The following is a 12731-nucleotide window of genomic DNA, read 5'->3' on the forward strand; positions in this document are numbered from 1 at the left end:
GAGTGTGCTCGCGTGCATGTCCGCGTGCGTCTACGTGTGCCTGCGTTTGTGTGGCGGCTGGGTGTGGCTTTCCTGTGCTCACTGCCATGAAGGCCGAGGAAGCCACAGGCACTAGGAGACTCCCCAGCTATAATCCAGTGCTTGTGGTTCCCCTGAAATAACTCACAGGGCTGTGATCCAGGCCCCGGGGAGAGGCCCTTGCCACATGATGAGTACCTAGAGAAACGACACACATTTAAACCCCGTCTGAATGCCTCACAGCAGGTGGGCACATGTCGGTCGGTCGCCCTTTTTGCTTTCCCTTTTTTTGTCTTTATTGTTGTGTCTGTCTTTCTCCGACGGTCGGCCTGTCTGTCTGTCTTTCTTTCTTGCCCCCTTGGTGTCTGTCCACCCTCCAGTCTCTCTGTCTGTCTTCATGTCTGTCTGTCTGTCTCTCTCCCTCTCTTCTTGTTCTGTCTGTCTGTCTGTCTGTCTGTCTGTCTGTCTGTCTGTCTGTCTGTCTGTCTGTCTGTCTGTCTGTCTGTCCCTCTATTCTTGGTCTGTCTGTCTGGCTCTCTTTCTGTCTCTCTTCTTTTCTGTTTGCCTGTCTGTCTCTCTCTCCCTTTCTTCTTTGACTCTCTTTCTGCCCATCTCTCTTTTTCCCTCTCTCTCTCTCTCTCTCTCTCTCTCTCTCTCTCTCTCTCTCTCTCTCTCTCTCTCTCTCTCTCTCTCTCTCTCTCTCTCCCTTCTTGTTTTGTCTGTCTGTCTGTCTGTCTGTCTGTCTGTCTGTCTGTCTGTCTGTCTGTCTGTCTGTCTGTCTGTCTGGACATTTCTCATCTTTCTCTCTCTTCTTTTCATTCTGTCTGACTTCATTGTTTTGAATAAATTGAAGAGAAACATCAGTTTCATCAATGTATATGTAAACGGCTATGATTGTTTACTGTTCATACAGGAATTTACATAAACTAATTTCAATGCATTTGGATTTATGTAGTCTCGTTAACCTTTAACCTACTTAAACCTTTACCATACAGCCCCCCTCACGTTTTAATTGGGCCATTACGATGGATTTGATCTCAGACAGGGGGGGGTTCCTATATACACATGCTATATAAAGTAAATTATAGAAAACCATCTATAATAACATGACAGTAAGCAGTATAAAGACAGCCGAGGTGTATATTTGAGTTCTTAGGGTAAGACGCCTGCCCATGTGAATTAGTCTGGCGTGTAAAGTATAGTTTAGGTTCAGGTGCTGTGAAATAAACGTAGCAGGGTGTTAAATGCATGCCTGAGCAACCCACACATATTTAAGTAATAAGATAAAAAGGTATAGTTAAGATGTACAGAGATTGTTTAATCTCACGGCTATGCTTCAGTACGTCTTTAGAACGTTATGTTATCGCCCACACTAAATGGCTGATTATTGTTATTGTTATTATGGATTACTGACGCAACAGCAAGGGCTTTCATTGGTCAGCTCACTAAAACCCTATGCAGAACCGAAACAGGTTCACACCCATGTCAGCCCTTGACTCACTGACACACTGACTCACTGACTCACTCACTCAATCACACACTCACTCACTAACTCAAACAAACACCACACATATTTTCACAGCATATTCATTCATTTAATTATTTCCTCCTTTTTTTGTGAAGAGTTAATCTAGTGTCATGGGTGTATATCTACAACCTGGGTTCAACAAAGGTTGAACCCAGGTTGTAGATATACAACTAGAACAAAATAGTAAACAGCGCAAAGATATCTGAAAACCAAGCATGGACACACAGAAATAACAGGTGAATACCATGTCTGCATCAGATACCACCAACATATTATTGTGGGTTCTGCAGATCATGCCTGGCAATAAACACATTTTATTATTATAAGCCCTGCTGCGCTAATACAAACTCGCTTAGCATGACTCAAGCCGAATGGACTCCCTCAACAACAGATGGTTGTTGGCATGGCACTTTATATTCCCTTAGCCATTAAAATCCACAAGCCACTAAGGGGGAATTTGAATTAAGACCCCTAAGTCAGTCTGAAGCATTCAATCCCTTAAGAGCAATTTGAACAATTCAACGCTTCACGACTGCTTCACAGAAAGTTGCTAATACATGCCAATTTTTTTGGGTGAAACCAAAGGCATGCCGAACAAAAGGGGATGACCCAAGCTGTCTGTAGTGCAGTACATGGTGCAGTATTAATGAGGTTATTTTCATAAATACAGTCGGATAACACTTATATTTACTGCCCATGAATGGGCCCCCCATGGAGGGAATTGCGAATAAGAGGTGGTAATGAGAAGTACTCTTAGTTGCTCACGGCTAATCTTGATTTAGCACATTTAGGGCCGTAGGCGAGCGTCCCCTGATGCACCTACCTTCTGAAAGGGTTAGTGTGAGGTAGTGGTAAAGTAGCATTACTAGCTGAGCTGAGCTAATGCTAACCTTATATGACACTTGCTAAATATCGCTACACTACACCAAAACGATTCAAATGTTGTTTGAAATTCAAATTTCATGAGAACCATAATCACACGAATGACTGTTGCATATCATATGCATATCTTGCATATCATATGTTATCTGCTCTATATAAGGCTTTTGCCTTTGCATTTTCTTGCACTCCACATACGCTCAACTACACATCATGAACTTGCATGATCTGAATGTGATTATCTCTGGTACGTATTTGTATCTTAGGGCACATTGGGGCACTTTAGGCTCCCCCCAGGGTGCTGCCTAAGCTAACTGTCTGTGGTTATTCAGGTAGAAGTGATTTGTGGCTGAACAGACCATAGTGTAGGATATTAAAGAGTACATTTTTTTGTGGGGCAGGAGAAATTGATACATTTACTCCAGAAGTTGAAATGCTTAATGGTGGGGTGAACACAAAATCGTTTTTGTGTGTTTAAATTTGTGTTCATCTATGCCATCTGGTTTGGGAACATTTCCATTAGATACTAGATTAGGGTAAAAAATGTATTTGTAACACTTGGGATGGGTACAATAAGACAAAAACAGAAAAAGGTTTCATTAATTAACTGTTAGGGGAGCGATAGCTGCTGGACCGAAGAGCAGAACACAGAGACAGTACAGGAGTTGGAGTGAAGGTGAACAGGTTTATTTGGTGTAACCAGGAGTGAGGCAGGAGGCAGGTAGGAGAGTGGGGCGCATCTGGCTGGAGGGAGTGAAGCAGGCAGGCTGGAGGTGTAGATCCACAAACTATAAGCAAAGAGAACAAAGGTGAGGCACAAGATTTCAACAGGAGAACTACTGGAAATTGTATATACTGGAGACAAGGTATGAATAACTACCACGATGTATCCGAGTATGATCTGGGGTCTCATTTATAAAACTGTGCGTGGGATCGCTACTAAAAGTGTACGTACGCCCAAAAGCCAAGTTTTGCGTGCGCCAAAAAATATTCAGATTTATAAAACCCTGCGTACGCACACCGTACGCAATCTTTTCTTTATAAATCACAGATTGCCTACAAGTGTGCGCAGCTGAATCAGCTTCACGTTCCGCCCTGTACACGCCCCTTTTTAACCATAAATGGTCAATGCAAATGACCTCATGAATTCGATCTGCATACAAAAACAGACTCAGATGCAAGTATTATGTCTTGTCGGAAATAACGGCAGAAGTACTGAGAAAAGCAAAAAAGCAAAATTTCAAGGAGGTTGAAGTGGAGACACTTGCGGGTGAGATGGAGGCCCGAAAAGTAGTTTTGTTCGGCGGTCACGGGATTGGGATCACCAACAACAAAAAGCAGAGAGAGTGGCAACATGTTGCTGCAGCAGTGAACTCTGTCAGTAGCACGGAGCGCACAGTCCCAGAATTAAAAAAGAAGTGGTTTGACATAAAGTTACATATTTTTATGTAGCCTACCAACAAATCGTTATGGTCCCTAAAGACCCTCTCCCTCCGAATCCTGCCATTTGCATGGTCTGCCAGAAGTGCCATATGGTGCAGCATTACCACGGCGCTCACCTCTGTATTTATAGGGTTACGGTAATAAGACTGACCGAGAACACCTTGGATAATCAGTTTGTAATCACCCACGTAAAATGTTCTTGAACATCACCCCTTTTTAATGCCTGATTTGTCATGAAAAGCATCAAGAGTAACGGACAACGATTGTGATGAGGAGTGTGGCTTGGTTTTCCACACTTGGGATTTAATTGACATTTGATTACGTGTTTACAGTGTCACATAAAAATATTATGTTATTGACACATGTTGGACAGATGCTTTATTCCATACAGTTGCGCCGTCAGTGGACAGTATGGAGTGACGGGATTAAATATAGAGATTTTTTTAAAATTTATATTCTAAGGAGATGTTTCTGGAGTTATAACTGAGAAATAACGCAGTTGACTTAAATTATTCTGATTACATAGATATAACGCATGATACGGGTTGAAATTAAATTAATGAAGGGCGATGATGAAACATAATCGTTCTTCTCACTCTACAATTCTTCGGTCTGACTTCAGTTCACCACCACACCATCTGTGTCGCCAATTCTCCTTATCCTCTAAACTATGCGTACGCATGGGTCAGAGTTTGCTTAGGGCTGCGCACATTTTCCCGTGAAGTTGGTTTTTTATAGATCACAACCTTGGCGTGGAAAGTCACGTACGCCAATTTCAGCCCCGTTTTGTGCGTACGCAACGGTTATAAATGAGACCCCTGGCGACCACTGCAGGGAAACCAGGTGTATTTGAAGGGGAGTTGATGAGCTGATGCAGGCCAGGTGTGAGCAGTTGAGAGTGGCAGGCAAAGCACAGATACAAACAGGGGATGAGGCCGACACAGGGGGAGAACACACAGCACCACAACTGTGACCACGAAAATTAACCATTAATTTACATTAGTTGATACAGGAATAACCATCATTGTAGCATAAGGGTATACTTTATTTGACAGGGTTAATTCATGTTTTCATATAAGTGTTGAATAAATTTTTTCATAAACTTTCCTGCGAGAGGGGCAGTTCGCCAATGACAGGTGGCAGGTATTCTCTTTTGGACACTGCTCTAGATGTTTTATCTATGTATGGCATGTTGCCAGGGCCTTGTAGCATGTTGTGGTGTAGACAGCAGATATCCCACAACTTTGACCGTCAATAATGGATGATCGCTCAGACAAACTCATCTCTTTCGCTGATATGAGTTGCCGAAGATGCAACTGGGGGAGATGTTAATTAATGTGTGTGTGGGTGTGTGTGTGTGTTAGAATCAATTTTTGAATTGATTCTAACCTGTCAATCAACCTTTTGTTGTACGTCAATGTGTTAGAATGTTACCAAGATCTGTTTTAGCTTTATATTATCATTAGCTACTGCTGCGGTTTCTTGCAACTGTGATTGATTTAATGATTCATTGAAATTTGGCCTAAAGTGTGCAATAGTTTCATTTTAAAGAATCAAACCCCAGATATACAAACAGTGTCAAAAACCCAGTTCCTAACTTTCACAATACTTCAATGGAAGGGCTTCTTCAGCGTGCTATAGGCTCAATCACCTTTGTTTCATTCAACGATAGATAGTGACTTAACAGACAATACGCATGGAAATCTTCATTTTTAGTATTTTATGAATGTGTAGGGTACTTTATAAATAACCATTCGGTTTAGGATGTAAAGAAGTTTGGATCTAAACAATATCTGAGGTTAACCCTGGTTTATTTTCATTCTGTATCTCAAAGATACGTGTACGGAAAATGGCAAGATGTATGCCAACAATGAAAGGTGGAACCCGGAGCCTTGCCGGACGTGTGTGTGTGAGACGGGGAGCGTGTTTTGTGAGGACGTGCTCTGTGAGGACACAAGCCAATGCAGGTCTGTCGAGATCCCGGTGGGGCAGTGCTGCCCTGTGTGTTCAGACGCAGCAACAACCCCAAGTGCAGAGGACAATACAGGTGAGCATGATTCCTCTCATTTGTTGAATGCCTTTTCTTTTATTCTGCAGTGAAATTAAGAGTGAATTGTATAATGCATATTTCTTATTATGATATGAATCATGATTATGATAGAAAAATATTTATCCGTCCATGCCACAATAATTCTGCGGAAGAATCAATAGACTTCTATCATACTGATTATTTTGTAATATTTTTAGAGCTAATGTAATGTTTTGTTTCTTAAAAAAAAGATTGTTGTGAGTTTCTTTTACTTTTATGGGGTTAGTAATAAACATAGAGGAAAGAAACAATAACTTTGTTAATAAGCCAAAATAAAATAAATTGACACCCCTTTTAAAAACAAAAAATCACAAAACAAAATGGCGGATTAAAGCTGTTGACACCTCCCTCCCCCGGCGACAGTCGACACGGGGAGCCTGGCTGCAAACTGCACGGTGGACGGCGCGGTCCACAGCCACCACGACGTCTGGAAGCCCGAGCCCTGCCGGGTGTGCGTGTGCGAGAGCGGCGTGGCTCTGTGCGAAGACTTGCAATGCGAGCCAGTGGGCCACTGCCCCAAGGTGGTCACCCCCGACGGAGAGTGCTGTCCAGTGTGCGAAAGCTTCGCCAGCGCGCGTCGCACCGTTGGTAATGGGGGTCGCTGTTATTGTTGACAATGACAACGAATAGACGAGAGTAATATTGGAATGTATTTCATAATATTAATTTTTTGCCGTGATACAAAAATAATCTTTCTTGTTTTTCTTCATTTTAGAAATGATGACCGTTAAGGTAAGATAAAATAAAAATGATTCAAGGCGATGAGAATTTCCTTTATTGTTATTTGTTTCTGAGTGAAGCTTAAAAATGTGTTACAAAATTGCTTATTTGATGAATAACTATTGAATTTGATTTCAGGGACAGAAGGGCGAGCCAGGAGACATCCCCTACGTAAGTAAAGTTACTCTTGAAAACATTCAGCAAACTTTTTAGGACAATCTATAAAAGACCCTTCCCTGTCCATTTAGTTATTAAAGGTCCACTACTTTACCGCCAGGTGTGACATTGTGTAGAAAGAACATTCCGGTTCAAAATCTCCCCCTTAGTGACATCACATGTGGGGGTGTCCACCCACATATGTGTGATGTGATAATTTAAGCTTCCTGCCTACCCAGTGGACCGTACCTACTGGTTGGCTGATCTAACCCATCATACATCTGGGTATGAGACCTCATACATCACGTGTGACTTCATTATAGAGTGGATTTCAATGGCTTATCGACATCATAGTTGGTGGTTGAATAGAGGGCCTTTAATGATTAGACCATATCAGAGTTGTCATTTAGTAGATGCCTTTCTCCAAATATATCTTTTGGTTGGCAGAGGAACACCACTAAACATCAGACTGCCTACCATGGCTGATTTTCCCCGATGATGTGGGGATATAAATGTGGTGTGCTCGGTGTTTGTTAATGACCAAGTGGGTTTGGTTTGCCTTGTCTCATCTCTGTTAATATCTACAGGTGGTGGGGATGCCCGGGCGTCCTGGACCCATGGTAGACCTCAAAAACTCTCTGCAACAAAAAGCAAATTGCTAGCTTGATCCATTCTTTGCTAACGGATCAGATGAATGTGTGGAACATACCATAGTGTAGCCTCATAGCATGAAACCATAGCATTTTTTAAGATGGTAACCAACCAACATTTCCACTGCTGGAAATTAACTAGTTATAAGTTTGTGATTAAGACCCAGGAAGAAGTTGGTAAGCACATACATTTGATTTGATCTCTTTTGTGTTTTGTGATTCAGGGCCCACAAGGAGCACAAGGGCTCAAAGGTCGCAGCGGCTTCAAGGGCAGACGGGTATGTTTGATTTCACACGAAAACCTTTATATTGTTATAGTATGTCCATGGGCAAAAATTGCTTAAACAAACCAAGATTTTCACATGCCCTTTAATTATTTGAATGATGACCATAAACCCGGTTAAGATCAGTTTATTGGTGTGCGTGTAAACTTCTTATGTTTTGTTCTTTGTTTCATTGTGTGACAGGGCACAGAGGGACCTCAAGGTTTCGATGGAGAGCCAGGTGTCCCGGGGAACCCTGGACAAGCAGGACCCCCTGGCCAGCCTACTCACCCCGGCGTAAGTCATACACATGGGTTCAACAGTCCTTGGCACCTCCTCCTACGCAGCTCGAACCTGCAACCCCAGGATCAGAAGTCATTAATATTAGAACCAGTAGAGCCACATATTTTAATTAGAAAAGGGCCGTTAGAACTGATCCAGATGGCGATGTGATGTGGTGGTGGAGGTTTTTGCTTAGGGAGAAATGTGCGATTTTTCTGATCCGTACATTTCTCATAATTTCAATCTCATTATTTTCTGGTTTAAGAAAAAAAGATAATGCTGTACTTCAGTATTATAGCAAGCATCAAGAGGTAAACTATTTTCATCCCCTTATTGTATCTAAAATCTTTCTCTAAAGGGCCAGTTGGTTTCCCAGATGGCTGCAGGTTTCAATGAGAAGTCCAGTCTGGCTGGCATGGTAACCGCAACAAGGGTAGGAGATTGACGTTAAAATAATTCTTATGATCACTGTTTTGATTGTTTTTTTGTTTTGTTTTATCTTGTTTTTGTTTTATTTATTTCTTATTGCTTATGTTTATTTATTTTTACACAATGTCTTGTTTTTTTAAAAAAATGTATGATGACTATATGCTCTGTAAGGTGACCTTGGGTGTCTTGAAAGGCGCCTCTAAATTAAATGTATTATTATTATTATTATTATTATTATGATCTGTAATGTTTATTATCTATTATATAATAATATCGATTTATATTCTTTGTCACAATCATCCATTGTCATATATATATATATAGTATGTTTCTTTACAGAATTAATTACATTTCTAGCGCTTTCTACCACAGTTCACCGCCACATTATTTTTAAATCTTGTATACAGGGTGAGCCAGGATCAAGGGGACCTTCCGGGACGCCTGGGCCACAGGTGGGTTCTGAGGTCTTTCTAAGGAAAAAGAAACTCACATATATTTAGCTTCTTTATTTAATTTTTACAATTTTAGGAAGGCCTTGGCATAAATAAATGACGAATGAATTGTATTATATTCTTGAGCATATACTTGAGCATATTGAACATTGTCTTTTGGTGTATTGATGTCCAGGGCCCCAGCGGAGCGCAGGGTATTCCAGGAGAGGCTGGAGAACCAGGCTCCATGGTAAACCGACATCTGAATATAGCACTTAACACATTTTAAATCACACAATATTGAATCCAACCCTACCCCCTTGACCTCCTCTTGCTTGGTATTCTAAAAAAAAAAGAGAAAAAGAATGAATTCACAGTTAGCTGCTAATATCCATTTAACATCATCCAAACTACCGAGCTAAAATGCTCGAAACGATAAAGCAGTTAAAATCCAGACAAACTCGCTTAACATGCTCACGTCCATCATACAGCTCCATCCAAGACAACAAACAAACTAAATGCTTATTTGGTCCTCATATTAATTTAAACAAGCTCCATTAAACCAAACAATCCAAAGGAACAAGCAAACACAAGTGTATAAACCTAGCTAAGATCCAGGACGGGCAACTGATGACTGAATGAAGGGACTTTGTTACCCGGGACTTGCTGACAGTGAACCGTATCCCCCTGCAGGGTCTCAGTGGACATAGAGGACCCGATGGACCCCAAGGGAAACCTGGAGCAGATGTAAGTCCAATAGGCACCCACCCCTACACACAAACGCACATATACACATCTAAGGTCCATTACTGTGACGGTTAATTAAACAATAAGTTATTTTGGACTCACTCAAACAGAAAAATGCTTGTCTGGGCATTCAGCGTGCCTGTAAACCAGAGTCAGACTGCTTACAAGTGTCAAGCCTGCTTTGAACTGGAGTATTTAGCCACCTTGAAACTGGAGTCTGCCTCCTCGCAAATGTAAAACCTGCTTGAAACCGGGCACTTGCAAGTCTAAAGCCATCTTTAACCAGAGTCAAACTACTTCCAAGTCAATTGTAAAGCGTACTCTGCCAATAAAGCTGATTGCGATTATGATTCGATTGAAATAATTCCCTTTCCTCTAAAGATGAACATTCCTTATATTTTCCTTCCCTACAGGGAGAGTCTGGTCCGGCTGGGATGACGGGATTAGCGGGAAACCCTGGATCTACGGTAACATGAACTATGTTACTAATGTTAGCTGAAACACTTCCACCCATGTCCCTGATGTGGGAATAAGTCAGTTGGCTGCAATGGGTCCCAGCAGTGTTTCCCAACCTGTGGGTCAGGGACCCCACCACCAGGCCCCATGAATAAGGGAATTATGGGGGATATAATGTTGGGTCGGCTTAACTCAGGAAGTAGAGCAGTAGTCTTGTGTCCGAAAGGTTGCTAGTTCGGTCCCCAGCTGAGTGTTGATGGGTCCTTGAGTACGACACTTAACCCTAACTGCTCCTGACGAGCTGGCTGTCGCCTTGCATGGTTGACTCTGCCGTCGGTGTGTCAATGTGTGTATTAACCGATGTAAGTCGCTTTGGATAAAAGCGTCTGCTAAATGCCCTAATATACCTTGTATTGACCCAGGATTTCAATCAGGTGTCCTGTACAACTGTGTCATACTTCTGTCCTGTGTGTGTTCACAGCCTTTTTGCATAAAGGCCCTGAAAGCTCAGACACATTTACACAAGATGAGCCTCAAGGTGTTTTGGCGGGAAGAAGTGACAAATGTTTGTGTGTCTCATTAGGGCGCAAGAGGATTCCCCGGACTCCCTGGGCACCCTGGGTTGAAAGGCCACAAGGTATGCGTGTGTGTGTGTGTGCTTGTGTTTGTGTGTGTGTTAGGGTGTATGTGGGTGTGGGTGTGTTTGTGGGGGGGGGGGGGGGGGGGGGGGAAATGGAGTGTGTGTGTGTGTCTTTGTGTGCGTGCGTATGTGGGGGACATGGAGCGTGTGTGTTTGTGTCTGTATTTGTGTGTGTGTGTGTGTGTTTTTGTGTGTGTGTGGGGATATGGAGTATGTGTGTGTGTGTGTGTGTGAGAGTGTGTATGTGTTTGTGTGTGTTGGTTTGTGTGCAAATTAGTGTTTATGTGGGTGTGTGTGTTTGTATGTGTGTATGCTTGTGTGTGTAATCATGTTTGTGTGTACATATGTGAACTGCCTTTAAGTGTGTGTGTGTGTGTGTGTGTTTGTGTGTGTGTGTGTGTGAGTGTGTGTATTGCTGTGCACATGACCTGTACACGTCACCTCTCCACAGGGTGGCACTGGTCTCGTGGGCCCGAGAGGAGAACTTGGATCCTTGGGGTCAAAGGTCAGAACAAGTCTCGCTAGCAATAATGGATCGATAGAGAGCGAGAGCTAGAAAGATGGCTGAATGGAGATATAGTTGTTAGATACTATTAGTATTAGATTAATTTGTTCGCTAAATTGAGTTCAAATTGTTGTTCAATTTCTTTTATATTGATAATCGCATCAAGAATCCAACCTTTTGTGTGTGTGCGTGTGCGTGTGCGTGTGCGTGTGTGTGTGTGTGTGTGTGTGTGTGTGTGTGTGTGTGTGTGTGTGTGTGTGTGTGTGTGTGTGTGTGTGTGTGTGTGTGTGTGATACAGGGATCGTCTGGCGCAGCTGGAGGAATGGGTCCTCAAGGTCCTCCGGTAGGTGCAATTATCAACTTTACCAATTTAAATTCTTAATACCTGCTTGAACCAATTATTACCCAGCTGAAATAATTAATACCCCTCCGAACCAGTTCACACTTTCCTATATTGATTATTACCTGTCTTAACCAATGAATGCCCACCTGAACTGATGAATATCTGTCTTAACCAATCAACCCCTGCCTGGACCAATTAATACCTGTTCTAACCAATTAATACCTTCCTGAACCAATTAATACCTGTCCTAACCAATCAATATTGACCTGAAGAAATTAATACCAGTCCTAGCCAATCAATAGTGACCTGAACCAATTAATACCTGTCCTAGCCAATCAATAGTGAATTGAACCAATTAATATCTGTCCTAGCCAATCAATAGTGACCTGAACAAATTAATACATGTCCTAACCAATCAACACCTTCCTGAACCTGGATTAATAATGGTCTCAGTCCATTTATCGATTGATTACAAAGCAAATCAATGTCACTTCCAGGGTGCCGCAGGCCTTCAAGGAGAAAGAGGCAGGATTGGACCAACAGGACCTGTGGTAAGGATTACTTACTTAATGTATATATCATAATGTCTAATAAAACCTGTATTACTCACTTAATATATTTTTATATCTAATAAAACATGTACTGACTTATCCATAACAACAATATCTAATAAAATCTGTATTACTCTCTCTCTCTTCTCTCTCTCTCTCTCTCTCTCTCTCTCTCTCTCTCTCTCTCTCTCTCTCGCTCTCGCTCTCTCGCTCTCTCTCGCTCTCTAGGGGAAACGTGGCCCATCCGGTGAACTTGGTAAACCAGGTCCCCTGGTAAGAAATAAAAACAACTAATCACATTCAGTAAAATAATGTAATGTGTCCATTACATTGCATATATTCTATATGGTTATCTGATGTTTAAATTTGTGTATATTATGTAATATATTCTAAAAACGCTATATATTCATTTCTACAGGGTCCTATTGGAATCACTGGCATGCCAGGTTTCCCCGGCAACCCTGGAATGAAGGTGACGTCATATCGTCTAACTCATCTCACAACGCGTACACACAAAGCATCCATGGATATATTCACCAGAAACAGTCAACGTATCTCAATTTTATGAAGTGGTTTGACTTAACTTTTATCTCTCTTCGTA

At 41.9% G+C, this 12731-nt stretch overlaps 1 protein-coding gene across 2 annotated transcripts in view; it reads left to right on the top strand.

The window, feature by feature from the left end:
- Positions 1 to 12731, top strand: part of LOC115542646 (collagen alpha-2(V) chain) — a 41393-nt gene that overhangs the window by 6397 nt on the left and 22265 nt on the right. For both annotated transcript variants that reach the window (XM_030354973.1, XM_030354972.1), the window contains 18 exons: positions 5703 to 5915; positions 6321 to 6545; positions 6673 to 6689; positions 6816 to 6848; positions 7421 to 7453; positions 7708 to 7761; positions 7951 to 8043; positions 8387 to 8461; positions 8865 to 8909; positions 9085 to 9138; positions 9582 to 9635; positions 10049 to 10102; positions 10675 to 10728; positions 11183 to 11236; positions 11535 to 11579; positions 12077 to 12130; positions 12359 to 12403; positions 12549 to 12602. In XM_030354973.1, coding sequence (XP_030210833.1) covers positions 5703 to 5915; positions 6321 to 6545; positions 6673 to 6689; positions 6816 to 6848; positions 7421 to 7453; positions 7708 to 7761; positions 7951 to 8043; positions 8387 to 8461; positions 8865 to 8909; positions 9085 to 9138; positions 9582 to 9635; positions 10049 to 10102; positions 10675 to 10728; positions 11183 to 11236; positions 11535 to 11579; positions 12077 to 12130; positions 12359 to 12403; positions 12549 to 12602 — 1256 coding nt within the window. The remainder of the gene's footprint in view (positions 1 to 5702; positions 5916 to 6320; positions 6546 to 6672; positions 6690 to 6815; positions 6849 to 7420; positions 7454 to 7707; positions 7762 to 7950; positions 8044 to 8386; positions 8462 to 8864; positions 8910 to 9084; positions 9139 to 9581; positions 9636 to 10048; positions 10103 to 10674; positions 10729 to 11182; positions 11237 to 11534; positions 11580 to 12076; positions 12131 to 12358; positions 12404 to 12548; positions 12603 to 12731) is intronic.

This window comes from Gadus morhua, chromosome 4 (genome assembly GCF_902167405.1).
Source record: "Gadus morhua chromosome 4, gadMor3.0, whole genome shotgun sequence".
NCBI lineage: Eukaryota > Metazoa > Chordata > Actinopteri > Gadiformes > Gadidae > Gadus > Gadus morhua.